This window comes from Ranitomeya imitator, chromosome 9 (assembly GCF_032444005.1).
Source record: "Ranitomeya imitator isolate aRanImi1 chromosome 9, aRanImi1.pri, whole genome shotgun sequence".
NCBI lineage: Eukaryota > Metazoa > Chordata > Amphibia > Anura > Dendrobatidae > Ranitomeya > Ranitomeya imitator.
In genome coordinates, this window is record NC_091290.1 from 120075051 (window position 1) to 120102894 (window position 27844).

At 42.0% G+C, this 27844-nt stretch overlaps 1 protein-coding gene across 1 annotated transcript; it reads right to left on the bottom strand.

Annotated features, from left to right (window-relative positions):
• BCO1 (beta-carotene oxygenase 1) lies at nt 1-27829 on the bottom strand. Its single transcript, XM_069738751.1, has 11 exons — nt 27668-27829; nt 15290-15418; nt 13373-13502; nt 11430-11577; nt 9133-9283; nt 7905-8125; nt 6371-6628; nt 4150-4255; nt 3705-3799; nt 2461-2572; nt 1-1340 (listed from the first exon to the last, which is right to left on the bottom strand). The coding sequence occupies exons 1-11, from the start codon at nt 27816-27818 to the stop codon at nt 1186-1188; spliced, it is 1656 nt and encodes a 551-aa protein (XP_069594852.1). The 5' UTR covers nt 27819-27829; the 3' UTR covers nt 1-1185.
• Between the last annotated feature and the right edge of the window lie 15 nt (nt 27830-27844).

Genomic DNA, 27844 nt, shown 5'->3' on the forward strand with positions numbered 1-27844 from the left:
TTTTATTTTTTGATGTTTGAAAAATGGACCATTGTTCATCAGTGAGCTTGATCTGATTTTTAACTATATTTGGTCCATGCTTCCGCGTTTATTACCAGAATGACATCCATTTTTTTTTTCATGTAAAACAAAATTCTGAGCTTCTCTTACCCATTGGATAGTTAAAAACCAAGAACAATCGGATGATACACACTTTTTTATCAAAAGGCGGCTTAAAAACAGCCAAGTTTCTGTATCTAATCTAAGTATTGGATTGAGGTGATTTTGGAGTGGCATGCCTTGCTGGCTTCCTGACTCTCCCATGATGGTAGATATGGGATTGGGTTAAATTTCAGCATGCATAATCCTTTTTTTCTCGTGGAAGGAAAGCCACTTATGGAGGCTTCTGTCTTCTCTCCTCACTGAGAATTCATGCACGCTCATCCAAGTTTAGTGTGCACATGTACAGAGGCGTCTGGAGGGAAAAGTTGTCGGACAAACAAGGCTACAGCAGTCTAAAGTGTATGGCCACTTCATGAAGTCACAAAAATAGCTACAGCTGTCTAAGGTGTATGGCCACCTTATGGAGTCACAAACGACTACAGTTGTCTAAAGTGTATGACCACCTTATGGAGTTACAAACAAGGCTACAGCTGTCTAGAGTGTGTGATCACCTTATGGAGTTACAAACAAGACTACAGCTGTCTAAAGTGTATGGTCACCTTATGGAGTTACAAACAAGGCTACAGCTGTCTAGGGTGTATGGTCACCTTATGGAGTCACAAACAAGGCTACAGCTGTCTTAGATGTATGGCCACCTTGTGGAGTCACAAACAAGGCTACAGCTGTCTAACGTGTATGGTCACCTTATGGAGTCACGTTGGAGGAAACTTCATGATTCCTAAAAAATTTTGTAGAGGGGGAGGATGTGTACTAAGCTATTTTCTAGCCCCATGGTAAATATTTTGAGGCATAATTTAGTGGGTGAAATTGTTCCGATGTGATAGGATAAAATACAGATGCCCTCATGAAAGGCTTCCTGACGGTTGCATAAATTGAGAATGGGTCTCCAGCTACAGGGCAGTCTGCAGTTTTACAACAGCTGGAGAGTCTTCTAGATTGAATCACAATGTCGTCTACATCCTGTAAAAGTTTGTAAAGTATAATATATCGATCCCATATGTGTATACCCCTCCAGGTCGTAGCTCAATTATTGTCCGGGATAAAGATGCCATGCAGGTCCAGGTGAACATCTGCATTGACACTGGCACGTCCCACTTCTTTGAAGGTCTTTGCATCCAAAATAAGTAAGAACGAGGATTTCTTAGGATCAGAACATACGATGGCAGACAATATAATTCCTGCAAATATAACATATAGGATCTAATTAGTACAGACAAGAGGAAGGATTATCAAAATGAATGTAAATTAAAAGTGTAGGAGCTAGGAGGAACTATGAAATGATGTCGGCTAAGATAGTTCTGCCTCCCTGTGGATTCCTCTTCTCATTAGCTCATTTAGCTCTTAGCAGTCGTTGCGCCACCCTGCCCTGGTCCGTCTGCCTTGGAGGGAGGCACTGCGAATCTAGAAACTTTGCATATTAATTTGGTTGTACGACTTCAAAAAATAAATGGACAAAAGCAGAGAATGTTGTAAAATAACAATGAAGCTATACTCACTGGCTCAGTCTTCTATCACTACAGTTGATCTTTACTGAGACCCCAACCAATGGCCGGGATGGGGGACTCGTGTCAGCTGTTCTCCCCTGGTTGAAAAAAACAGCTCCACGCTATTACAAGCACTGACAAAAATATCAGATTGCTGGATGTCTTCAGTGCAATAGACCAGCCGATCCTTTCAAATCTTCCTGGCCAGTGGAGAAAGAGCATACGAGTCTCCCATTCTGGTGATTGATCAGATTGTCTGGACACAGTGATTGACAGTTCTGCTGTCCAATCTAGGACAGGGGCATGCTGAGCTATCAGTATGGTGATGGACAGATCAGCCGTCCAATTGGATGCTGGGGTGAGCTGACCTGTCAGTGTCTTGAGTGACAATTTAGCTGTCCAATCAGGACCAGGGCTTGTCAAGGCTTCATCCATGAGTCTCCTGTAATTACCTGGCTATTTAGCCAGCTCTCTGCTTTAGATTAATGCTGATTGTAGCTTTGATCAAGAGTTGTGTGTTTTGCTCTGTGCTCCTTGTCTTGTATTCTGATTTTTGTTACTCAACTTTGGGTTTGCCTTTGAACTTGTGTTTGCCTAGCCCTTTTTTCATGATCTGCTACCTTCTTGGATTTCTGACCCCGAACTGCGACCTGATTATGCCTTTGTCTCACCCCTCTGTCTCTGAGGTACCCTCCTGGCTGTTGACCTTGTACCTCTTGATGACCGAGCCTTGTGGCTTGTCCGTGAGTAGTGACACGATTTCACCGATCCATTGAATAGGTAGAATTTATGAAAGTAGATCACTGACACTTACCATCATCCTCTTCCTTGCCATCAGGGTGTGGCACAAACAACGGCTCCGCAGGCCAGCACATGTCATCGGTCCATGACAACATTTCCTTTGTCACTGTGTTAAATTTCACTATCTATGCAATAAAACAAAGAAAAAAAAGGAATTAACACATACAGTTTTAAGAATAAAAATAAAAACATAAAATCAGGACTAGGAATAGCATTAGCAGGGAAACCTCAGCACATGCGGGGGCCGAAGGTGCTTCGAGGACCAAAGGCGCTTTGTATAAACATGCTCTATACATGTCAGACACGAGGCCTACAGTGACCCATCATCTAAGGCAGCGGTTTCCAATCTTTCTTACTTTAGAGCCGCATTCGACTCCAAGAGATGGGAGTGAGCTACAACCGTGCCCCCTCCCTACAGTAATAGTGACAATATACAGCATAATTACATCCAAGGGTTCCCACTTCACCCTCATTTGGTATTATCAAATCAAGGACGCTCTCCACATAATCACATCCAACTTAAAGATCCAGAACCATCGTCAGTACATGAATACAGCACCAGAAACACTGTCCGTACATGATTACAGCACCAGAAACACCATCAGTACATGAATGCCCCTCTTAACAGTATCATCCTAACGCCAACGTAATATTTCCTCCCCTCACGCACCCTATACAAGGATATGAAGGCCTTCTCTTCATAACTGATTTGCAGCCCCCACCAAGCTAGTAGACGGCTGCAAGGCACACATCTTGGGTCCGCCAGCCACAAGTTGGGGACCCCTGATCTAAGGGCTTAAATCACCATGCACAGCAGAAGCAGTGCAAAATCCACACATGGCAGATATCATGCAGATGTCATAAAAAATATTTATTTCCATGAAATAGTGATTTCACAAAAAAATTGTGTGTTTTTTTCTTTTTGCAGCAGCAGTTGCCACAAAGACACAATTTGACTGCATCTAAAAACTAATTCACTTTAAAATACAGACTCGTGATTAAGTTCACACGTTCAGTATTTGGTCAGTATTTTACATCAGTATTTATAAGCTAAAATCCAGGAGTGGAAAAGTATAATAGAAACACGTCGCCACTTCTGTATTTATCACCCACTCTTAGTTTTGGCTTACAAATACTGATGAAAAATACTGATCAAATACTGAACGTGGCCTCAGAATGCATTCAGTGCGCTGATTCTGCAATCTGCAGCCACAGGTCCACACTACATTTATAATGTATGATGGTAAAAAGCTTTACCTTGGTTGGTATTGGACGCCATTCAACATGTGAAGCGTAAACATATCTGTGCTTCTTGCCATTGTAGTCGTAGTTAATTCTTGGTAATTCAACTCCTGGAAATGTAAAAACTTATTGCATAATTAATGAAATAGCAAAAATCGAGTGACTCAGCCATTCATGTCTTTATATCCATTGACAAAATGAAATTGGACTGACCGAATAGAGAAGATGGAACAAAAAATGTTCTCCGCATCCGAGAATATCGGATCACATTCTGATCAGACTTTGATCAGGGTGAGATTAGCGCAATCAGACTGATTTTCTCGGATGAGAGAACCATTCTTCACCCTAGGGTGCCCCATACACAATAGTTGGCTGAATATTGGTTAGGCTGATAGTTTTGGCCGGCAGCGATCTTTCCTACCGGGGCTTAGAGAAGAGACAACGTAACTGTCTGACATACCTTCACATAATATCTCGGGCTGGCAGCATATCTCGCCATTTTTGTCTTTCATCGCTGTTGCTGTCGTCGTAGGAATCTTTACTAGGTTAACTCCCACTTCAGCTTTCTATGAAATGATAATACATACATTAAATGTACATTAAAGGGCTATTCTCATCCTCATAAATGGGGATTGTCGGACAGTGCGTGCAGGCACAAGCAATTTTTGCAATGCACTGCTCATGACAGATTTTAGCTAATCCCCCATATATTGGATTGCTTGTTAAAACGTTAATGCCAACGATCACAAACTGGAATGTCCCGGTTTTGGAAACAATCCTGGCAAATTTGAAGACTTGGGGTGTATTTATACGAGACGTGATTTATTTATTTTTTGTCACGGTGTTGTTGTTTTTTTTAGGGTTGATGTTTTTAACTCAAACCCTTTACAATCCTCCCCACACAAACTAACTGTACATCACAGTCAGGGTGCACATGTATGGGGCAAGCTCAGGATCTGAGCCCGCACCATACCTAACATTTGCAATCAGAGATGGCCTCAATTGCTGTTGACAGCTGCATTTAAAGGGAACCTGTCACCCCCAAAATCGAAGGTGAGCTAAGCCCACCGGCATCAGGGGCTGATCTACAACATTCTGGAATGCTGTAGATAAGCCCCCGATGTCTCCTGAAAGATGAGAAAAAGAGGTTAGATTATACTCACCTGGGCGGGCAGTCTGATCCGATGGGTTTCTCAGGTCCGGTCCGGCGCCTCCCATCTTCATTCCATGATATCTTCTTGTCTTCACGCTGCGGCTCCGTCGCAGGCATACTTTGTCTGCCCTGTTTAGGGCAGAGCAAAGTACTGCAGTGCGCAGGCATCGGGAAAGGTCAGAGAGGGCCTGCACACTGCAGTACTTTGCTCTGCCCTCAACAGGGCAGACAAAGTATGCCTGCGACGGAGCCGCAGTGTGAAGACAAGAAAAGGACGTCATCGTAAGAAGATGGGAGGCCCCGGACCGCAACGCCCATCGGATCGGACCGCCCGCCCAGGTGAGTATAATCTAACCTCTTTTTCTCATCTTTCAGGATACATCGGGGGCTTATCTACAGCATTACAGAATGCTGTAGATAAGCCCCTGATGCTGGTGGGCTTAGCTCATCTTCGATTTTGGGGGTGACAGGTTCCCTTTAAAAGGCGTGATCATCGGTGTCCTTATGCATCCCATTGATTCTCACACAATATATCCCTACCCCTATCCCTAACTAAAGGGCAGTAAAAAAAATTCAAAAAGAAATTGTTTTAAAAAAATAGAAAAAAAAAATGATAAAAGTATAAACATGAGAAAAAAATGGCCTAAAAAATTGTTTTTTGTTTTTTTTTTTTAAACTTGAGATTGGTAGCTTCATAATTGCACCGATCTGGAGCATGACGTTTCTAAGTTACTTTTTACTGCACATCGACTGAAGGCTGTAAAGACAAAAACTGAAAAATAATGGTGGAATTACAGTTTTGTCATAATTTTACCCCATTTAGAAATTTATTTAGCACGTGATATGGTAAATTGCCATTCGATATTACAAATCATCCCACAAAAAAAACGGGTATGTCGATGGAAGGGAAGGAAAAAATGAGAGTGTTAAACCGAAAAATTGGCCAGTCCTGAAGGGGTTAAGCAGTCAGTGAAAAGCGGAAAGTATGAGGATTCCGGTGATTTTCATGGACCCATAGACTTCAATGTGCATCATTGACTTGACCAAAATCAGACATTTTCTTTGTTTTTGTATTTTATTTAGCAGACGCTCAGTCCCTCCCGCCAAGAAACACGGATGTATAAACAGTCCCATAGACTAGAATGGGTATGTATTTTTTTCTGTAAAAAAAACATGGGCGTCTGAATGAGGCCTAAGGGAAAATTTACCCACACACTGAAAAGTCTGTGTTACCTATAGCAACCAATCACAGCACAGGTTACATTTTATCAGAGCTGTTTTCAAAATGGAAGCTGGGCTCTGATTGGTTGCTATTGGCAACAAAGACATTCTCCTTTAGGCAGCTCTGATAAATGAGGCCTAATGTGCCAGATGAGGCCTAATATGCCAGATTATAGTGACTGAGTAGCAACTGTTGACACTGTAATCTGCCGTAGTGAGCGACAAGACTTGCATTATAATATATATATATATATATATATATATATATCATAGATTTGTGTTTTCTGTGAGACCTGTATACACTGACCTTGTCATACTGTAGGGGGACCACAAACCGCGTGTAGGTTGGGGCCGAGGTTACTCTCGTCTCCTGAGAGAGATCTCTCCTTAAATTGGCCAAGTAAAACATTTCATATAAACTGTTGTCCTTGTAAGCAATAATATCAAACACAACATGGCCGTCTTCTTCATATGCATTAATGTGATGGTAACACACCAATGCGTCACTGTAAAACTTCTCCGCAACGGGCTTCTTGGTCCTTTTATCCACTATGTGAAACCACGTCTAAAAAAGCATTGAACAAGAAAGAAATATTTATGACATATGTGAACATAGCCTTAGAAATGCTACAAGATGTAGTTTATATGTGCAAAATATAGGAGTATATACAACATAAATGGCCGATATGAAGGCAGGGAGACAGGCCAGATTCCTATAGGCAGTATGGATGTACGAGTATGGATTTCATGGTCCAGATACATGGCCAGTTTGGTGGACTGAACTTATGGCGCCAAATGAGGCTGTACGTTCTGTATATCCGGGAATTACGAACCAAAATAATCCGACCGAAAATGGATTTCCCAGCCATCAGAGTATTGTCATTTAGAGAAATGTCCTTTTTACTGTATAAAATTGGAGCCATCGATGATATCACACAACGTAATTTGGATTTTTGGGTTTGCAGCTGCTGCTGATATCCTATTAGGGGTGCGTAAAATTGTATGTGTGCGTGTTGTTGCATGCAACCCCCTAAAGTGTAAGGCTCCGTTTAACCTCCGTTTGACACATCATAGTATTGTCCAAATTTTCAGACTCATAGAGTGGAATGGATATATTCAAACATCTGTTAAAAACATGGATGTGAGAGTGAGATCTGTGTGACTCCGAGCAGGTCCTACTCTGATCCCATTTTGTGGATCAGACTTGTGATGTAAAAAAATGCTATTAGCCTGCAGATATGGGGTTAATCTTCAGGTTAATAATGTTCTGAAGCCGCTTGGCACCCGCACTGAGAGCCCCTGTAAATAGTGAGTGGTGATTGAAACCACACCCCAACACTTGACTGACAGCCAGCTCAGCATTAGAGCCGGCTGTTAGTCAATGTTGGGGGCATGGTTACAGCCGCCGACGACTATGCAGTGAGCAGTGACTGAAGCCTCACGGGTCCAACTCTATGACTGAAAGCCCAAGCCTGCAGGTGGAATGAAGTTAATTTCCTCCTGGCAGCGGGGCTCTCGGTGTGGCGGTCATAAAGTGTCAGAAATGGCAGCGTTCTGTTATTGGCTCCGCAAATCGCATCACGCACACTCATACAAGTGTAAGACATCACTAGAACCATATGATGGAGTTACGAAAAAAGCAAAAAAAAGGGTTAACAGCTGTAATAAAATAGTGAAAACACAGGGGCAAATCAGCCATATTTGGCCTATCATACCATACACATCGTGCACATGACAGGCGTTGTTTGCAAATTACTTACAATATGCTAATAAAATTATATATTATGTTATTTCCTGATAAGCAGAATTCTAAGTAGATCTTTCGTATTGGGAGAACGTACCTTCTCATCACTGTGGAAGCTGATGCATGAAGCCCAGTTAACTCCACGAAAATATGCAGTTGCCAATTTTAGGATATCCAGCTTTAAAGGCAGCTCTATTAAGATGACGTAATTTTCTGTCATTCCAAAACTGTGGTAGTAACTCGGGCTTAAAAGGTGATGTGCAGGAATGGAGCACAGAACCTCAGCACTTTTCAACGGCGACTTCTTCTTATCGTTATCTGGGAAATTATTATCTTATATTGACATACAGCATGATGAGGGCAGAAGAATTCATTATATTAACGATGTTTTGGGGTTTCAGACTACATGCACCCTCCCTGGGTCCAGCGCTGAGTCTATGCCGCTGATCCCGGTGTTTGTTGTCTGCAGCACTGACATCCCTGTGACAACGCTGCAGGCAATCAGTAAGTTGAGCGGCTCGTACCGTCAACTCAGCCAAAATCAATGAGGTCTTTGCATGCAGAGCTGTCAAAGTGATGTCCGCGCTGCAGAAACTAATAAACACTGGGAGCAGCGGTTGAGACTTAGTGCTGGACCTGAGGAGGCTTAAAAGGATTATCTATGACTGTTTAATTTTTTTTTACTCACGGGCCTAAGACCTAACTACCTGCTTATTGTCTGAGGCTGGATCTCTTCCGCCAGAGAGCAGTCACAGACTGCTTCTGCCAGCGATTCAACGGATTCTGCTGACATCACGTCGACAGAGCGACGGCTCCTCTTCCACTCTGCTCTGTTGACGGGGCGTGACTGTCGACATCATGCTGATTGATAGCTGGCTCCCCGCTGCCTAACTGCAGGAAGCCACCAGTCAAGCAGCATGTTGTCAACGGTCACGCAAAGTCGACAGAGCAGAGTGGAAGAGGAAGACATGCTGTGTTGACGTTGAGCAGATAAATTGCCGGTCAGTGACTGATCTGAGCCGGCGCCGAATAGAACAGCTACGTAGGTGCCTCTAATAGCAACTGCCAGCCTATTCGTTTTTAGGCCCATAGTAAAAAAAAAAAAAGTTGTGGACAACTCCTTTTAAAGGGGTTTCCTATTTTTTAATAAATAAAGTTATGCATTTTTTTTAAATATCCCTTGCAATTTAATCTTAACAGTTTTCAAGATTTAGGTATCACTTAAAATACCAAACTATAGGTAAAGATCCGTTTGCATGAGGCCTTCGAATAAATAGGAACTTTAGATGACTTCAGCTCAAGTAATATTTCTTTTTCTGTCTTACCTGCCGCCGTTTTTGATGGAACTTTAAAAATCATGTACTTTGTTTTCCCTTTGTCACCAATAGACGTCCCCATATTTAACGTGTTCCCTTCATTGTCATAGTGGGGGTGAGAAGTTGCTAAATTGACTGTCAAATATTTCAAATAATCCACCTGTAAAAAAAAAAAAAATGTTTATTATGGCCAAAATGCCAGACATAAAAGAAAGTGCAATGGTAACTGCATTAGGAAATAAAAACATATATACAGTTTTGGGAAATGTTATTGACGTCCCTACACCGTATAAAATATTTCCTGAAATAAAGTGTTTAGTGATACAGGCTTAGGCCCTATTCACATTGCATTAACACGAACCCCTGATGGGGCCATAGATGGCAATTACGGTTTATATTTATTTTTTTAAGTATCTGTCACTAGTTTCTGAGACCCGTAACATTTTTATTTTTACGCCAATGAGGCTTTGAGGGCTTATTTTTTTTGCAGTTTTATTGATACCAATTTGGCGTACATACGACGTTATATCGCTTTTTATTGCATTTTTTTAGCGCTTTTACCATATGGGTAAACTAATTTTGGATTTTGGGGGATTTTGAGACTCCAGACTTTTACAGATAATTATATGTATATTAGATGGTAGCCCGATTCTAACGCATCGGGTATTCTAGAATATGTATGCGTAGTGTATAGCACAGCCCACGCAGAACATTGCACAGCCCACGCAGTACATTGCGCAGCCCACGTAGTACATTGCCCAGCCCACGTAGTATATTGCGCAGCCCACGTAGTATATTGCGCAGCCCACATAGTATATTGCGCAGCCCACGTAGTATATTGCGCATCCCACGTTGTATATTGCCCAGCCCACGTAGTGTATTGCACAGCCCACGTAGTATATTGCGCAGCCCACTTAATATATTGCACAGCCCACGTAGTATATTGCGCAGCCCACGTAGTATATTGCGCAGCCCACTTAATATATTGCACAGCCCACGCAGTCTATAGCAATGTGGGCACCATATCCCTGTTTAAAAAAGTATTAAAATAAAAAATAGTTATATACTCACCCTCCATTGGCCCCCGGATCGAAGCGGTTACCGACACTCGCGCGCTCCAGTCTGAAGAGTGCATTGCGGTCTCGCGAGATGATGACGTAGCGGACTCGCGAGACTGCACGTTATCATCTTGCGAGACCGTAAATGCATGGAGCGGTCACCGGGGCAACGTGAGGAGCGGGAAAGGCCGGTTCCTGATCCGGGGGGCCACCGGAGGGTGAGTATATCACTATTTTTAATTTTTTTAATTATTTTTAACATTAGATCTTTTTACTATTCATGCTGCATAGGCAGCATGAATAGTAAAAAGTTGGTCACACAGGGTTAATAGCAGCGTTAACCGAGTGCGTTACACTGCGGTCAACGCTGCCATTAACCCTGTGTGAGCGCTGACTGGAGGGGAGTACGGAGCGGGCACTGACTGCGGGGAGGAAGGAGCGGCCATTTTCTTCCGGACTGTGCCCATTGCTGATTGGTCGTGGCTGTTTTGCCACGACCAATCAGCGACTTGGATTTCCATGACAGACAAAGGCCGTGACCAATGAATATCTGTGACAGACAGAAAGACAGACGGAAGTGACCCTTAGACAATTATATAGTAGATCGTTTTTTACTTTATTTTTCAGTCCCCTTAGACAACTCCAATCTGCAATCGTCCATTCGATTATAGTATATACTGCAGTAGCACAGTATTGCAGTATATAGTGAAATCACTGTCTCCTGTGAATCTGAACCTGTGGCTGAGCTTCACAGGAGTACCAACATGGTAGTAATGGGGGGCCTTCTGCCTGGCTGCCAATGTAGATCATCATTGCCCCGTGATCTTGTCTTGGGTGGCCGATGGGAGTCGGGGCGTGCAAGTGCTGGCAATTACTAGCTGCCATTGGCATTCACATTTTTAACAGCAGCGATCGGAGCTCAGCTCCGGCTGCTGCTGTAAGACACATATGCTGACAATACCCTGACTCCTGAGCCCCTCCACACACCTATACATAGTTTTGGGTTACAATGTTAAGAGGTGAACAGCTCGGACTGTGGCCCACAGGAAAACAGGAGAATCTTCCGGTGGGCCCCATTTGCTGGAGTAACTTCGTGAATATTGGGAATGAATCAGATGACACATTTTAATTAATAAAACTAAAATATGCTAAAATGTGTGCCCATTCCAGAAAACTTGTGCAAAGAGATTCACTTTCTGTTAGTAATTAGTTTGTCCTTGTTGATAGGTAGGAGAGCAAAAGTCCTACCTTGTCTAGTGTGTCCAGTGACTCAGGATCAATCTTTCTGATAAAGTTTGTTTCCGAGGAAGCATAATAATCATCACCAAACTTTATAATGTTAATTAGGCAGTTATCAGTGAACTCGGGTACTACATGTGACAGGTAAGTGAAGGCCCTGTAATAAAAGTATAACACATTCAAAATAAAGGCTTTACACTACCCAAGTCATGCCAACATTTATAAAGCCAATTACAGCTATAAAAAAATAATTGGTCATGTGCCTGTAGTGTAGAGGTGTGATGTTTGCACCCACAGAGACCATGGACGCCTCTGGCAAGGAAAATATTATTTTTACATGTTAGTGGTTACCAAGCTTTCGATTTTCTGTTGTGGGAGTGTCTCTCCCTGTAATTCAGGCTGGATGTGAGGTCTTTATATATCCAGAGTGTATATGTCACGGGTGTGACACAGTCATTCTGGATCCGGCTGTAAAAGGTCATTGTGATTAACTTTACAAGTACTTTCTTGATTTTTGCATCTTTGTGATGGATCGATATCTTTCACCCTCTAGGACCTGAACAGTTGTCTCCAGTACCTCCTGCTGCTAATTAGCACACCTTTGCTGAAGGTTTAAATACATTCAGTCTCTTCAGCAGGGTGCTGGTGTTAGTTCAATTTCCCTCTGTCTGGTTGGAAGTACTAGCATTCGACTAGTGTCTTCTTGGAGGATTGCTGGCGTGGTATCTCAGTGGTCTTCTCAAGCTAAGTATATCCCCTCATTTGTTCACCCTGTCTTTTATTGTAGTGGGGACTGACTAGCGCAGACCCCGTCCCCTCCCTAGCCAGGGCCTATGGCTAGGATCAGGCAGGGATTAGCTTCCTGCTCAGCGATAGGTGCGGAACCTATTTAAGGACGTTTAGGGCAGACAGAGTGTTGTTAGGGGTCTCCACCACCCCCTTCCCTAGTGTTTGGGCTAGCCTTCCCTCTCCCCGTTGTTGTGCACTTTGCTTCTCCCTCACCCAACGTGACATAATATGTATTCACTGGCTTTCATGTATCAGCACAAGTCATGTCTATGGTCTTGATATGCTCTTTTCACTGTATATCAGTAAACAGCCCCCCTCCTCTCCGTACTGCTTTCCTTAAGGCCATGTTCACACGCTCAGTATTTGGTCAGTATTTTACATCAGTATTTGTAAGCCAAAAAGTTTTTGTAAGAAAAATTTACATCATTTTTATATTTGCATTTGGAAAGCAAAAAAAAAAAAACAATAAAAAAAATTCTGTGCAAAGGTGTCCAGATCCTTTAACAGCACAGCTCATGTTCATAATGTATTTTGTGTAATCCTTTTCTACCCTGATATATAGTAGCTCTCATTCCACCTGACAACAGGTAATGGACTGTTTTACAACAGTCTGCCATCTGCTTTTCATAGTTTGTTTAAAAGGGAATCTATCACAACTTTTTTGACACTTAAAGTAGAGACAGAGACCCTGATTCCAGCTATGTCACTTTCTGGGCTGCTTGCTTCAGTTTTTCTAAAATCACAATTTTATCAGCTGGAGGTTATTACTAGAGGACTAATGAGCCTGCTGCCATGTAGTCCTCTATATTCATAAGTTTTGTATAACCCCCGCCCCCACCACTGATTGGCAGCTTTTTGCCTATGCATAGTGTACACAGAAAGCAGCCAATCAGTGGTGTGGGCGTTGTTATACAGAGCTCAGCCTTTCAGAGAACTGCAGAAAAAACTGTGATTTTATCAAAACTACAGCAAGCAGCCCAGTAAGTGATACATTGCTGGAATCAGGGTCTTTGTTTCTACATCATGCTGCTCTCAAGTGGGTTAACAAAAACATTGTGACAGTTCTCTTTAAGGTTGTACAGGCAGCTGTTGGAAATTTGAAAAAAGTGTTAAAACATAAGCTACTATATTGCTACTAAAAACGACATCAGGCTGAAACTTACTTGGAGAAGATGTTTTTGCAGGGGTCCGGATAAGCCATTGTGCCGAATTCTGACACCACTATTCTGTTGGCCTCCATATTGGAATTATAGGTGTCGCTGCGGAGGAATTTACTTCTGTAGTACACTTCGCCTGGCAATTAACAAAGAACATCTCGTAAAAGAAAGAACTAAGAACTTGGATTCACTCTGGTGTTTAGTCTTATGGTGCCCCATTGGTCAAATAATGCCAGAACTGGGTACGTGACATTTCTGCACCCAAATAGCTTACTGGCTTTAAAAAAAAAAAAAAAAAAAAAAAAAAAAAACGAATCAAAAACTCATTGTGGAAACATAGCCTCAAAATCCACAACTTGTCTGCATGCAACACATGAGGATATCGTAGGGAATTTTTATGCAGATTTGCTGCAAATTTTGTAACGGAAAATGTGTATCTTACACGGAAAGTGCAGACACGGTAAAATAAATTCTGTTTTAAATAGCTGATTAATAGATGTGCGTATGTAAGGCCTCACTGGACACATGGACACCTCGGCTCATCAACCACAGAACTGTACAGCAAATATCAGAATTTTTTTAGTGGTCATTAAAATCTAACTTACTAGAAATAGAAGATTTTTTAACCCAACCCTTTACTATACAGATGTATAGACAAAATTACAACCCCACCACCAGTGTCGGACTGGGCTGGCAAGGGCCCACCAGTAACATTGACTTGGAAGCCCCACTGTGCAGCTTCACGTAAATATCCCATTACCCTCTTCCACAAATTTGCTTCTATATAATAATAAACTTGTTAGTTTCTTGAATGAATGATTTGTACATAGCGAATTAATGTATGGGCAATCTACTGCTCATGTTGGGGGTAAGTGGCTTACTCCTGCACAGGGGCCCACCAGAGGATTCTCATGCTCTTCTGTCGGCCAGTCCGAGCCTGCCCACCACAATGTCACGCACAGTGTAGGACAGACTAAGTCCAACACAAAGAGATAAGGGAAGGGGAACCAAACACTAGGGAAGGGGGGAGTGGAGACCACTAGACAGATCTAACGTCACCCTGTCTGTCCTATCGTCCCTATATTGGGTCCGCACCTATCGCCGAGCAAGATACCTAATCCCTGCCTGATTCTGGCAATAAGCCCTGCACCCGGGAGGACAGGATGAGCGCTAGTCAATCCTCATTGCCGCTAAAGACAACTGGGATAAACAAACGAAACAAGGGAACACTTAGCTTGAGAATACTCATAGGGAAACATGGACATCCTCCAAACACCAGAGAGGAGGCTAGCAGACTGCTACAGTTCGAAGCCTTAACAGGGAAATGCAATTAGAAATCTCACCCGCGCTTGAAAGCAAGAAGTAAATCAACACTCAGGTCGAGGTGTGGCCATTAGCACTGGGGGAGATGGCCACTTGTCTGCAAAGCAAACTACTGAGACCTTCTACAGACTGATGCAATGGTCTGCAGCCTCTGACACATCCGTGACACACAACTAGGAAACAAAAAAAACCTTCTCACCCTAAACTTGTCATATACTGACCCATAGGTCAGTGAGACCTCTTCCCCTTCTCATATTCCCTATAGGTCGAGGTCAATGCCTTCCCTTTTCTATGAGAAAGGAGAAGATACAGTAGCCACAAGTTGGCTTTCCCAATCTTCAGCACTTTAGAGAATCACACATCTTTACTCCATTCATAGTCCAGATTGTGGCTTGGTCATGTTGGGGAAATTTTGCCCGGACCATAATTTTGTGTATGGGAGTATCTCCACTTTTCCCTGACCGATTCCTACCCGGTTTCCTTGGCCTATCATTTAGACAGGTCATCAGTGAGTCTTCATCTTCTCATACCAACACTCTTCATGGGAAACAGTTTACATTTTCTGACCTTACAGTTTTGGATTCTGGATATTGTACTTACCATTTTTAAACGTGAAGCTGTGCAATAACGAGAGACCATCAAACCAGTGGTTATATGACATTTCCCCAACAGAGTGCTTTCCAGGACCATTGCGTAGCAGAGTTCCCTTCAGCCACTTTGGTATACACCCTGCGCCAAACAAAGGAAGGAAACGGTCTTTATTACGGAACAGCACAACCGGTCGCACTGGAGCAATCTGCAAGTTCTTCCTCTGCCGTTAAAACATATCACTGATTGAAAAAATCTGATTAAAGCACATACCTTGGACATAACTGGACTTTCCTAAAATCGTATACATCATTCTTCACTGATGAGTGTTCAGCAGATTTGCAATCTTTTAGGGTACAATTATTATGAATGAGTATTCTTGGGAAGTGTAAGGGCGCAGTCGGACAGCCATATAAAATGAACCTAGATCGGAACACAGTGCACGGACTGGCCGGCAGCTCTTCCCACCCGAGTGTGACAGCTGCATAGAAATACATGAAGCTTCCACCCTCAGGACGGAAGAGCCACCGGCCAGTCCTTGCACTGCGTTCCGACCTCGGACCAATTTATCGTTCCTCGTTCCCGGCAGCACACCGTGCTGGGTACGTGCTGCTGAGAACAATGGCAAACTGGCCAAATGGCAGCCATTTAACGCTACGGATTGGCGGGTGTAAACGCTGCCTAGAAAGTAGAGGGAAAGCAATAGTTTGTCAGAAAGCATGGGACCTACAGTGGGGCAAAAAAGTATTTAGTCAGTCAGCAATAGTGCAAGTTCCACCACTTAAAAAGATGAGAGGCGTCTGTAATTTACATCATAGGTAGACCTCAACTATGGGAGACAAACTGAGAAAAAAAAATCCAGAAAATCACATTGTCTGTTTTTTTAACATTTTATTTGCATATTATGGTGGAAAATAAGTATTTGGTCAGAAACAAACAATCAAGATTTCTGGCTCTCACAGACCTGTAACTTCTTCTTTAAGAGTCTCCTCTTTCCTCCACTCATTACCTGTTGTAATGGCACCTGTTTAAACTTGTTATCAGTATAAAAAGACACCTGTGCACACCCTCAAACAGTCTGACTCCAAACTCCACAATGGTGAAGACCAAAGAGCTGTCAAAGGACACCAGAAACAAAATTGTAGCCCTGCACCAGGCTGGGAAGACTGAATCTGCAATAGCCAACCAGCTTGGAGTGAAGAAATCAACAGTGGGAGCAATAATTAGAAAATGGAAGACATACAAGACCACTGATAATCTCCCTCGATCTGGGGCTCCACGCAAAATCCCACCCCGTGGGGTCAGAATGATCACAAGAACGGTGAGCAAAAATCCCAGAACCACGCGGGGGGACCTAGTGAATGAACTGCAGAGAGCTGGGACCAATGTAACAAGGCCTACCATAAGTAACACACTACGCCACCATGGACTCAGATCCTGCAGTGCCAGACGTGTCCCACTGCTTAAGCCAGTACATGTCCGGGCCCGTCTGAAGTTTGCTAGAGAGCATTTGGATGATCCAGAGGAGTTTTGGGAGAATGTCCTATGGCCTGATGAAACCAAACTGGAACTGTTTGGTAGAAACACAACTTGTCGTGTTTGGAGGAAAAAGAATACTGAGTTGCATCCATCAAACACCATACCTACTGTAAAGCATGGTGGTGGAAACATCATGCTTTGGGGCTGTTTCTCTGCAAAGGGGCCAGGACGACTGATCCGGGTACATGAAAGAATGAATGGGCCATGTATCGTGAGATTTTGAGTGCAAACCTCCTTCCATCAGCAAGGGCATTGAAGATGAAACGTGGCTGGGTCTTTCAACATGACAATGATCCAAAGCACACCGCCAGGGCAACGAAGGAGTGGCTTCATAAGAAGCATTTCAAGGTCCTGGAGTGGCCTAGCCAGTCTCCAGATCTCAACCCTATAGAAAACCTTTGGAGGGAGTTGAAAGTCCGTGTTGCCAAGCGAAAAGCCAAAAACATCACTGCTCTAGAGGAGATCTGCATGGAGGAATGGGCCAACATACCAACAACAGTGTGTGGCAACCTTGTGAAGACTTACAGAAAACGTTTGACCTCTGTCATTGCCAACAAAGGATATATTACAAAGTATTGAGATGAAATTTTGTTTCTGACCAAATACTTATTTTCCACCATAATATGCAAATAAAATGTTAAAAAAACAGACAATGTGATTTTCTGGATTTTTTTTTCTCAGTTTGTCTCCCATAGTTGAGGTCTACCTATAATGTAAATTACAGACGCCTCTCATCTTTTTAAGTGGTGGAACTTGCACTATTGCTGACTGACTAAATACTTTTTTGCCCCACTGTATATTTGGTCCCAGAGGTCCTGGCATTGACATGAACTATTGTAAATCATTCTTCATGAATGTCCATGGCAACATGCCTCTCCCCAAAATCTGAGAAATCAGATGCTCAACAAGGATAATCAAAAGTGGACAATTCCTTTAAGTATGATAGCACGTCACTTCTAATTTGGGTGAAACACTAGCAGTTGTTTTTTTATGGAAGCTATGAGTTGTCTTATTACTTTGATATCAAATCAATTAGCACATTAATCCAGCTGAACATATAACCTATTGGTCCAAGATCAAAACCGTCCTTATGTTACCTTTAAAAGGGTTATTTAAGGCTAGAAAAAATCTTGGCTGCTTGTTTTCCCAGAACTTATCACTTATGTACATGTGCAGTGTCCAGTATTGCAACTTGAATACTGACCTGCAATACCAAACACAACCCGTGGGCAATAGTGGCGCTGTTCCTGGGAGAGGTAGCCAACATTTTCTGATCACATAAAATCTCTTTAAGGCTATGTTCACACGTTGCGTTTTTGCTGGGTTTTTAACTTTTTTATGCAAATTATAAACTGCGTTTTACAGTAGCAGAAGACTATCTCCTGCACACACATTGTTTTTTTTTTCCTGGCTGATTTAGAAACCTGATACTTGTCACACTGCTGCAATGCAGGTAGGTGCAGGCTCCACTAGATGGCAGTAGAGTGAAAGCAGGACTGCTCCTAAACAGAACTAGCCTGCAGTGTAACAGTGAGGCTACCACAGGTGGCAGCAGAAAAGTAAACCAAGCCTAGACTGTAGCGCTGAACCAAAGTAATAAGCAAACTCACGGTCAGTGACAAGCCAGGAAGTCAGTAACGATCAGGAGTGAATAAGACAAAAGACAGAAGCAGGTCAGGATACAAGCCAAGTCAAAACCAGGGAGTCAGGACACTAAAGGGAAACATGGAGTCAAGACAGGAATAGGGGAAAACAGAGACATGGGTTCAGACAGCAAACTCAGCAAGAGAAATCAGAGTCTGCTACACCAGCACTAGGTAAAAACTATAACTGACATAGCCTGCAGGAAGCAGTGGCGATAAATAGCCAACCTGAACCCAGACAGAGGCTGAGAAAGGTTAACTCTTGACATGACCAGATCGGGAAAAAAGGACCCAAAACCTGGTCTGGATCATGACACTGCGTGTTTGAAAATTGCTTCATGTCAGCTTTTTTGCAGCGTTTTTTTTTCACCAATGAGTAAGTGCAAAAACCTTAGGGAAGTCGCATCATGATTTTTTTTTTATTTTTATTTTTTTTTTGGGGGGGGGGGGGCGGGTACTAAATTTTATCAGTATGCACAAGAGACAACGAAAACAGCAAAAAATCAACAACTTTTTTTTACAGCAGCTTCTTTGAGCAGGTTTTGCCTGCAGGAGAAAAGAAAAGGATGCAAGAACACAGAGTGTGAACATAGCCTAAGGGTGCACATGTAGTATATTAGTTGTGGATTTATCACACAGATTTTCCATTTGCGAAATTGAATCCTAGTACAGTGGGAGCAATGAAAATGAGATTTACCAAGAAATCTCTACTTCATTTTGCAGATATTTACTATTTTCCAATTATGCAAAAAAAATACTTGGCAAAATCTTCATCTAACATATCTGGTTTTGCTGCAGGTTCACTGCAACCTCAGCAAAGCAGTTACATGAAATATTTGTAATGGGTTCCTCTACAATAAAGAGTGTCCTCCTACTGGAACCTCGAGTGCTCATTTGTAATCAGTAAGAAAACATGGCAGCAAGAATTACTGTAAATTTACCTGCAGCTTCAGTCTCAAAAAAAGAGGCATTGCACCGTTTCCATTAAAGGGAATCTGTCAGCAGGTTTTTGTAATTTGAGAGCACCATGTTGTCAGGGCTACTAATCAGTGCTGCGGGGCATGGTTGGACAAGAAGGCACAAAACACCTAGTCCTGTAGTGATAATCTACTGCTGATAAACACTGATTTTATTGAAACAGCAAAACACAACTTAGTAAGTGACACCTTGTTGGAATAATTGTCTCACCCTACTTCATGTTGCTCTCAGATTACACTGCAAAAACCTGCAGACAGATTCCCTTTAAAATTAATCATCTGTTTGTTGAATGCACTAAAGGTTAGGGTGTTCTAAAGTACCAGAAACTTTTTTTTAGCCATTGTCTAACATAAGGCTAGGTTCACACTTTCGCCAGAGCCACTGCCCGGGTCCCATCATTTTTGCCTGAAGAAAAAGCACAGCATGCTGCTCTTTTTTTGTTTAAATGACAGACATGCAGATGAAAATCAAACAGATCGTTCTGGCGCTACATTCATGTACTGACGGTGGTTCTGGCACTCCACTCTTAGTGATGGTGCTTTTCTCGCTGCATCCATGTACAGATGGTGATTCTGGTGCTGCATTCATGTACTGACGGTGATTCTAGCACTGCATTTATGTATTGACGGTGGTTCTAGCACTGCATTCATGTACTCACGGCGGTTCTGTCACTGTATTCATGTACTGACTGTGGTTCTGGTGCTGCATTCGTGTAATGACAGTGGTTCTGGCACTGCACTCATACTGATGGTGCATGGGTTTGTAGCAAACAAGTCATGCCACAGTAATCTAATTTCTTTTTATAATGGAATCACTGACTGGGTGGATCAGGAAAATGCAGTAGACATAGTATATCTCGACTTCAGCAAAGCATTTGATAAAGTAAGAATGAGTTACGTTCCTTATTGAGACCTTTTGTTGAGGATGGGACTTTATCTAAGAGGCAGGCTGAGAAATTGTTTCTGGATTTTCCAAATAAACCACATTGGTACCACATTCCGAAAGTGCACAAGTCACCAGTTACACCGCCAGGCCGTCCAATAGTGTCAGGGGTGGGAGCAGTAACAGAACCCCTGTCACGCTATTTAGATTGGCTTCTACACCCCCTCCTTTCTGACATTCCCTCCTATGTACATGACACCAAACATTTTTTGCAAATTCTTAAGAGTTTTTTTCTAGCCTCTATTGATGTAGAGAGTTTATTCACGCGCATTCCTCAAGACCAGGGAGTGGATGCAGTGAGAGAAGTTCTCTCTTACATCCCGACTGACGACAAAACTGTAGCGTTTATTTGTGACGGTTTACTGTTATGTCTGCTAATGAAAGGTGTAATGAAGGCAATCCAGAGACACAGTGTGCCTAGCGATCCGAGCGCACACAGTGATCTGACAAATACCCAAAAATACAAGAACGAGCTCTGAGACGTGGAAACTCTGTAGACTACACACCTGATCCTATCCTAAACACAACTAAAAGCGGCTGTGGATTGCGCCTAGCAACTACCTATGCAACTCGGCACAGCCTAAGAAACTAGCTAGCCTGAAGATAGAAAAATAGGCCTGACTTGCCCCCAGAGAAATACCCCAAAGGAAAAGGCAGCCCCCCACATATAATGACTGTGAGTAAGATGAAAAGACAAAACATAGGGATGAAATAGATTCAGCAAAGTGGGGCCCGATAATCTTAGACAGAGCGAGGATAGTAAAGCGAACTTTGCAGTCTACAAAAAACCCTAAAGCAAAAACCACGCAAAGGGGGCAAAAAAGACCCACCGTGCCGAACTACGGCGGTACACCCTTTGCTTCTCAGAGCTACCAGCAAAACAAAAGACAAGCTGGACAGAAAAAAAGCAACAAAATAGCAAAAAAGCACTTAGCTATACAGAGCAGCAGGTCACAGGAACAATCAGGAGAAGCTCAGATCCAACACTGGAACATTGACAAGGAGCAGGGATAGCAGCATCAGGCGGAGTTAAGTAACGAAGCAGTTAACGAGCTCACCAGAACACCTGAGGAAGGAAGCTCAGAAGCTGCAGTACCACTTGTGACCACAGGAGTGAATTCAGCCACAGAATTCACAACAGTTTACGTTTCGTTTTAACACATAATGCGTTCATGTTCGATTCCACCTGGTTCCTGCAAATAGAGGGTACAGCGATGGGTACGCCCGTCGCTTGTACCCTCGCTAATTTGCATTTAGCAGTGTTCGAAAAACACTTCGTAAATGAAGTAAATAATCCTTTTTTGAAACACTTAAAACTTTATATAAGATTTGTGGACGATGTATTTGTGGTTTGGGATGGGGACAGAGCTAGTTTTCAATCCTTTGTCCGGTATCTTGAACAAGAGAACAATATGAACATGAGGTTTACGTCAGTTTTTGGGGGGTCTAACCTTGAGTTCTTGGATGTCAGAATTTGGATAGAGGAGGGGTCTGTACAAACAGAGGTGTTCCGTAAGCCGACAGCGACAAATTAATTACTACACTACCAGAGCGCACATCCGCAATATACCAAAAAATCCCTCCCTTATAGCCAATTCCTCAGAGTGTTGAGGGTTAATAGCAGTCAGGCTGGTTTTCAATGTCAGTCACAGGAATTATATGCTAGGTTTAGGGAAAGAGGTTACCCCCCCAGCATATTGAACCAAGCTCTAACAAAAGTAAAAACGGAAGGTACTGTAAGGCCAGGCAAAAAAACGGGCAATAATGATTTGACACATAAACAGTTTGTTTTCAGTTTTAAATTTGGTCCCATGGACCAATGCATAAGAACGGCCATAAGAAATAATTGGCATATTTTAGAAAGAGATTCTACGTTAGCTGGTCCTGTCAGTAGAGGCCCGTTATTTGCTTGTCGCCGAGGAAAAAATCTCAAGGATGTATTGGTGCGCAATAGAGTGGCGTCAAAACGAGTTGACTGGTTATCAGCAAGTATCCCAAGAGGCAATATGAAATGCGGACACTGTAATTTTTGTTCTTACCACTTAATGGGAAAATCAATCCAAATTGGTCCTGTTCGACATGTAGTCCAGGATTTTATTTCCTGCAGAACGTCGTTTGTAGTTTACGTCTTGCTTTGTCCGTGTGGTTTCTATTATGTGGGGAAAACTATACGCCCCCTCTTCATTAGGTTCAGGGAACACTTTAAATCTATTAGTACCCGTTAGGGAGTCCCTAGACTTATAAATCATGTACGCACCCATCATGCAGGAGATGCGACATGCCTGCGTTTTGCGGGCTTAGAAAGGGTTACTCTATCAGAACAAGGTGGTGATCTCCACAAACTATTATTAAGAAGAGAGGGGAGGTGGATATTGAGAGTGGATGCAACGGGCCCCTTAGGGTTAAATGACCGTACTGATATGTTAGTCTTCTTATAAGGTATTTTGGTAATGTCTTGTAGTACTCTGTAGTCTCATACTATCCTTATTGAAAAAATTACCAAGTGTGGGAGTGACAAGGCTACGGATAGGTGGATTCATAACTGGCTCAGTGATCGTACTTAAAGAATGGTAATAAATGGTTGCACATCCAATTGGAAAAGTGTTTCAAGTGGGGTACCACAAGGCTCTGTCCTGGTCCCAGTGTTGTTCAACATTTTTTATAAATTATCTAGATACGGGAACTGAAGGTAAACTAATCAAATTTGCAGATGATGCAAAGCTAGGAGGGACACTAGAGAAGACAGAGAATGGATTCAGAAGGATCTAGATAAGCTAATAGAATTGTATTTAACGGATAGAAATGCAAGATTCTACATCTGGGCAAGAAAAACAAAAATATTGTCTATGGAATTGGAGGAATAGACTAAGCAACAGCATGTGTGAAAAAGACTTGGGTATACTAATAGATCACTAGCTGTCTACAAATATGTGAAGGCATATGACAGTGTAGAGGGATCATCCTTATTCTCATTTTCATATGGAAACACGAGATGCAATGGAATGAAACTGAAAGGGAGAAGATACAGATTAGGTACCGTATTAGAAAAAGCTTTTTGATAGTGAGGGTCAATGAGTGGCAAGTTCTTAAATAGAATTCTTCAAAGAGAGGCTGGAAAGACATCTCTATGAGGTGGTTTAGTGAATCCTGCATTGAGCAGGGAGTTGGACATGATGACCCTGGAGGTCCCTTCCAACTCTAACATTCTATGATTCTATGATGTGGATCTGGTGCTTCATCCATGTACTGATGGTGGTTCTGGTGCTGCATCCATGTACTTATGGTGATTCTGGTGCTGCATTCATGTACTGACATTGGTTCTGGCCCTGCATTCATGTACTGAGGGTGGTTCTGAACTTGGACACATGTAGCAATCCATAACGTGCTTCATGACTATGTTAAAACTTAAAAATCATCAAAACTAAACATTTTGAGGTTATGAGGAGGATTTTCCAGGTTTATGCTCAGTTTCTGTTCCAAAAAGTCAATGTAAATTAGGGTGTGTTTACAAGGAGCTTTTGGAGCAGGAACTCTCCAAATACTCCTCAAATACCAAAAACTTGCTTCTGGTGATTTATTCATGATGGTGGTTTTTGTGATATTTTCATGTAAGTACCCCTTAATATTTTGTTGTGGTCCTAGGAACGAAAAATGTTGTGATACACTGTTAGAACAGAAAAATGTAAGCTAGTCAGATACAGGAGGTTCCTACATGGGGGTACCCACCATATTTATGCAAAATTCATAATGAGATGTTTGAAAATAATTTTAGGAAAGTCGAATGCCTCTTTAAATGTCACTTTAAAAGTTATTTAAATGCCATAAATATAGTTAAATAGCCTGGATGTCAATCTCCTGTGTAATTCTTTTATCAGGAGGCCTATGCCATAGGTAAATGAAATAGTAATATAACTTTTCCTGTATGGCATACACCATCCCTGGTAAACAATGCTACATTTGTAATCACTGTGGAACAGCCCTTTAATTAGAAAGCTACTCAGTGACCTGAAACTAATGTGTTAGAGCTGAGAATGAGATTACGTCTATAATCCCAGATGCCCCATTATTGTCCTAAAAGTTGCTGAATATCCAAGCCCTGGATAGAAAATGTTATTTAGCGAGTGATTAGCATCTACTGACTAATCATTTTGCGATCATGTGATGATTCAGACAGATCCTGAGCTCCAAACTTGTGATTCATTGAAACTAAACTATAGCTGAGGTTAGAAAACAGAGTTGAGATTTTGGTGGTTCTCTTAACTTGTTTTAACCGAACAACCCTTTTATCACCCATCCTCCTGATAATGATTGGTGGGGTCCAACCTCTGAGACCCACACCGATTTGCAGAACAGGGGAACTTTTATCCCCATTAGGATGGAGCTGCAGTCCCAGGCTCAATCTACGCACCATTCATTCACCATGAGGGGCAGAGCGCTGTGCTAAACTTTTTCCGGCAGCCTGTGATGACATTTAATCTTTATTGTCCAGACAAAAAATTCAGTAGACCAGGAGACATACGTTATTATCTTTACATTGACTTTTTAATGTATGTGTCTTTCTTTGCTTGGTCAAGAAAATTGTTCATACTAGTCTAATTGTGACTTTGAACTTGCTGTTTGCTGGAAGCTCATTGTCTTTGAGGGATATAGACATAGGATAATTGAACAATAGATGTTTGATAATAGGACTTCCTGTTCCGGAAAGGGGGGGGGGGATGATCCCTGGTCCATGCGGTCTCAAGCCAGCAGACTAGAGCACCCGCTGACCCCCTTATCTCCACGCAGGCCAATAGAGACACACAACACTATCTAAGAGACACAGCACTATTGAGGAGACACTCAACACTATTGAGGAGACACACAACACTATTGAGACTATAATATTTAGGAGACTCACAACAGTACTGAGGAGCCACACAACACTATTGAGGAGAGACAACACTATAAAGGAGACAATAATATCGAGGAGACACACAACACTATTGAGGAGACACAACACTATTGAGACAATAATGTGGAGACACACAATACTATTGAGGAGACACACAACTCTATAGAGGAGACAATAATATTGAGCAGACACACCAAACTATTGAGGAGACAATAATATTGAGGAAGCACACAATACTATCCAGGAGCCACACAATATTATTGAGGAGACACACAACACTATCGAGGAGACACACACCACTATTGAGGAGACACTCAACACTATCAAAGAGACAATAATATTGAGACAATAATATTGAGGAATCACAACACTTTCGAGGAGACAATAATATTGAGGAGATGCACAACACTTGAGACACTTAGCACTATTGAGGAGACAATAATATTGAGACACACAACACTACTGAGGAGACACACAACACTATCGAGACAATAATATTGAGGAGACACACAAACTATCGAGATAATTTTGAGGAAACACACAACACTGTTGAGGAGACACATAACACTATCAAGGAGACAATAATATTGAGGAGACACCACATTATTGAGGAGACACTCAGCACTACCAAGGAGACAATAATATTGAGGAGACACAACACTATTAAGGAGACAATAATATTGAGGAGACAAACAACACTATTGAGGAGACACACAACACTATAAAGTAGACAATAATATTGAGCAGACACACAAAACGTTTGAGGAGTCAATAATATTGAGGAGACACACAATACTATCCAGGAGCCACACAATACTATTGAGGAGACACACAACACTATCGAGGAGACACACACCACTATTGAAGAGACACTCAACAGTATCAAAGAGACAATAATATTGAGGAGACAATAATATTGAGGAGACACACAACACTTTTGAGGAGACAATAATATTGAGGAGACAATAATGTTGAGACACACAACACTACTGAGGAGACACACAACACTATCGGAGAAAATAATATTGAGGAGACAATAATATTGAGGAGACACACAACACTATCGAGACAATAATATTGAGGAGACACACAACACTATCGAGACAATAATATTGAGGAGACACACAACACTATCGAGATAATTTTGAGGAGACACACAACACTGTTGAGGAGACACATAACACTATCAAGGAGACAATAATATTGAGGAGACACAACATTATTGAGGAGACATTCAGCACGACCGAGGAGACAATAATATTGAGGAGACACAACACTATTGAGGAGACAATAATATTGAGGAGACACACAACACTATTAAGGAGACAGTAATATAGAGGAGACACACAACACTATTGAGGACACAATAATATAGAGGAGACACACAACACTATTGAGAAGACAATAATATTGATGAGACAATAATATTGAGGACACACACAACACTATTGAGAAGACAATATTGAGGAGACAATAATATTGAGGACACTCACAACACTATTGAGAAGACAATAATATTGAGGACACTCACAACACTATTGAGAAGACAATAATATTGAGGACACACACAACACTATTGAGAAGACAATAATATTGAGGACACACACAACACTATTGAGAAGACAATAATATTGAGGAGACATACTACACTATTGAGGAGACAACACTATTGAAGAGTCAATAATATAGAGGAGACACACAACACTATTGAGTAGACAATAATATTTAGGACACACACAACACTATTGAGAAGACAATAATATTGAGAAGACAATAATATTGAGGAGACATACTACACTATTGAAGAGTCAATAATATTGAGGAGACACAACACTATTGAGGAGACAATAATGTTGAGGAGACACACAACACTGTTGAGGGGACACAAGGGGAGGAGAACATAGAGGATGTGAAGTATAATTAGGACACAGAGTCCTGAGTGTCTGTAGGAGGCTAGCTCATCTCAGTACCAATAAGAGCCCCGGTGAACATGGCGAGAGCATGCTACCTCCAGGGTGATTCTTACTGCTGGAGAAAGCTCTTATCAATGATCTGCTACAGCTTACCCATTATATAGTGATTGTATTGTGTAAAGATTTTCTCCTCTTTTCATAATGTCCATTCACTTATACCCTTTTGCAAAAAAGTAGTGGTGTGTAGTCTATGGACCTGCTCATCCATGCCACTACAATGCTTGAGATCTAGGCCCAAATTAAAGCCGATATTAATTCTGTTTTACGACTTGTATGTAACTGCAGCTGAAGTGTGAAATAAATAATACAGAGAGCCGCATGTAGTGATTGTTTGGTCTTCTGCAACCAGTAAGGGGTTAATCAGCTCTGACATGTATTGATTCCTTATGCAATGTACAGAAGAGAGAGGGTTGAGTGCCCCTACCTTGTACCTCTGCTTTTATTGGCTCAGGACATTCCTGACGATTTTTGGAGAAGACAACACCTATTACAGAGCCTATCCTGTCATCTGGGCACTCCATGGCTGGTCCTGTCCTTATGATAGATGAGGTCCCAGCTCTCCCAGCGCTTTCCATTCTTCGCTTTCCTCTCTGATTATTTA

What these genes read in the sequence shown, in the direction of transcription:
- BCO1 (XM_069738751.1), bottom strand. Translation starts at nt 27,818, where the DNA reads ATGGAAAGCGCTGGGAGAGCTGGGACCTCATCTATCATAAGGACAGGA. An exon ending in TCCATCAAAAACGGCGGCAG is followed by an intron (nt 8,126 to 9,132) that starts GTAAGACAGAAA and finishes ATAATTTCCCAG; the next exon opens with ATAACGATAAGAAGAAGTCG. An exon ending in GCCCGAGATATTATGTGAAG is followed by an intron (nt 3,800 to 4,149) that starts GTATGTCAGACA and finishes TTACATTTCCAG; the next exon opens with GAGTTGAATTACCAAGAATT.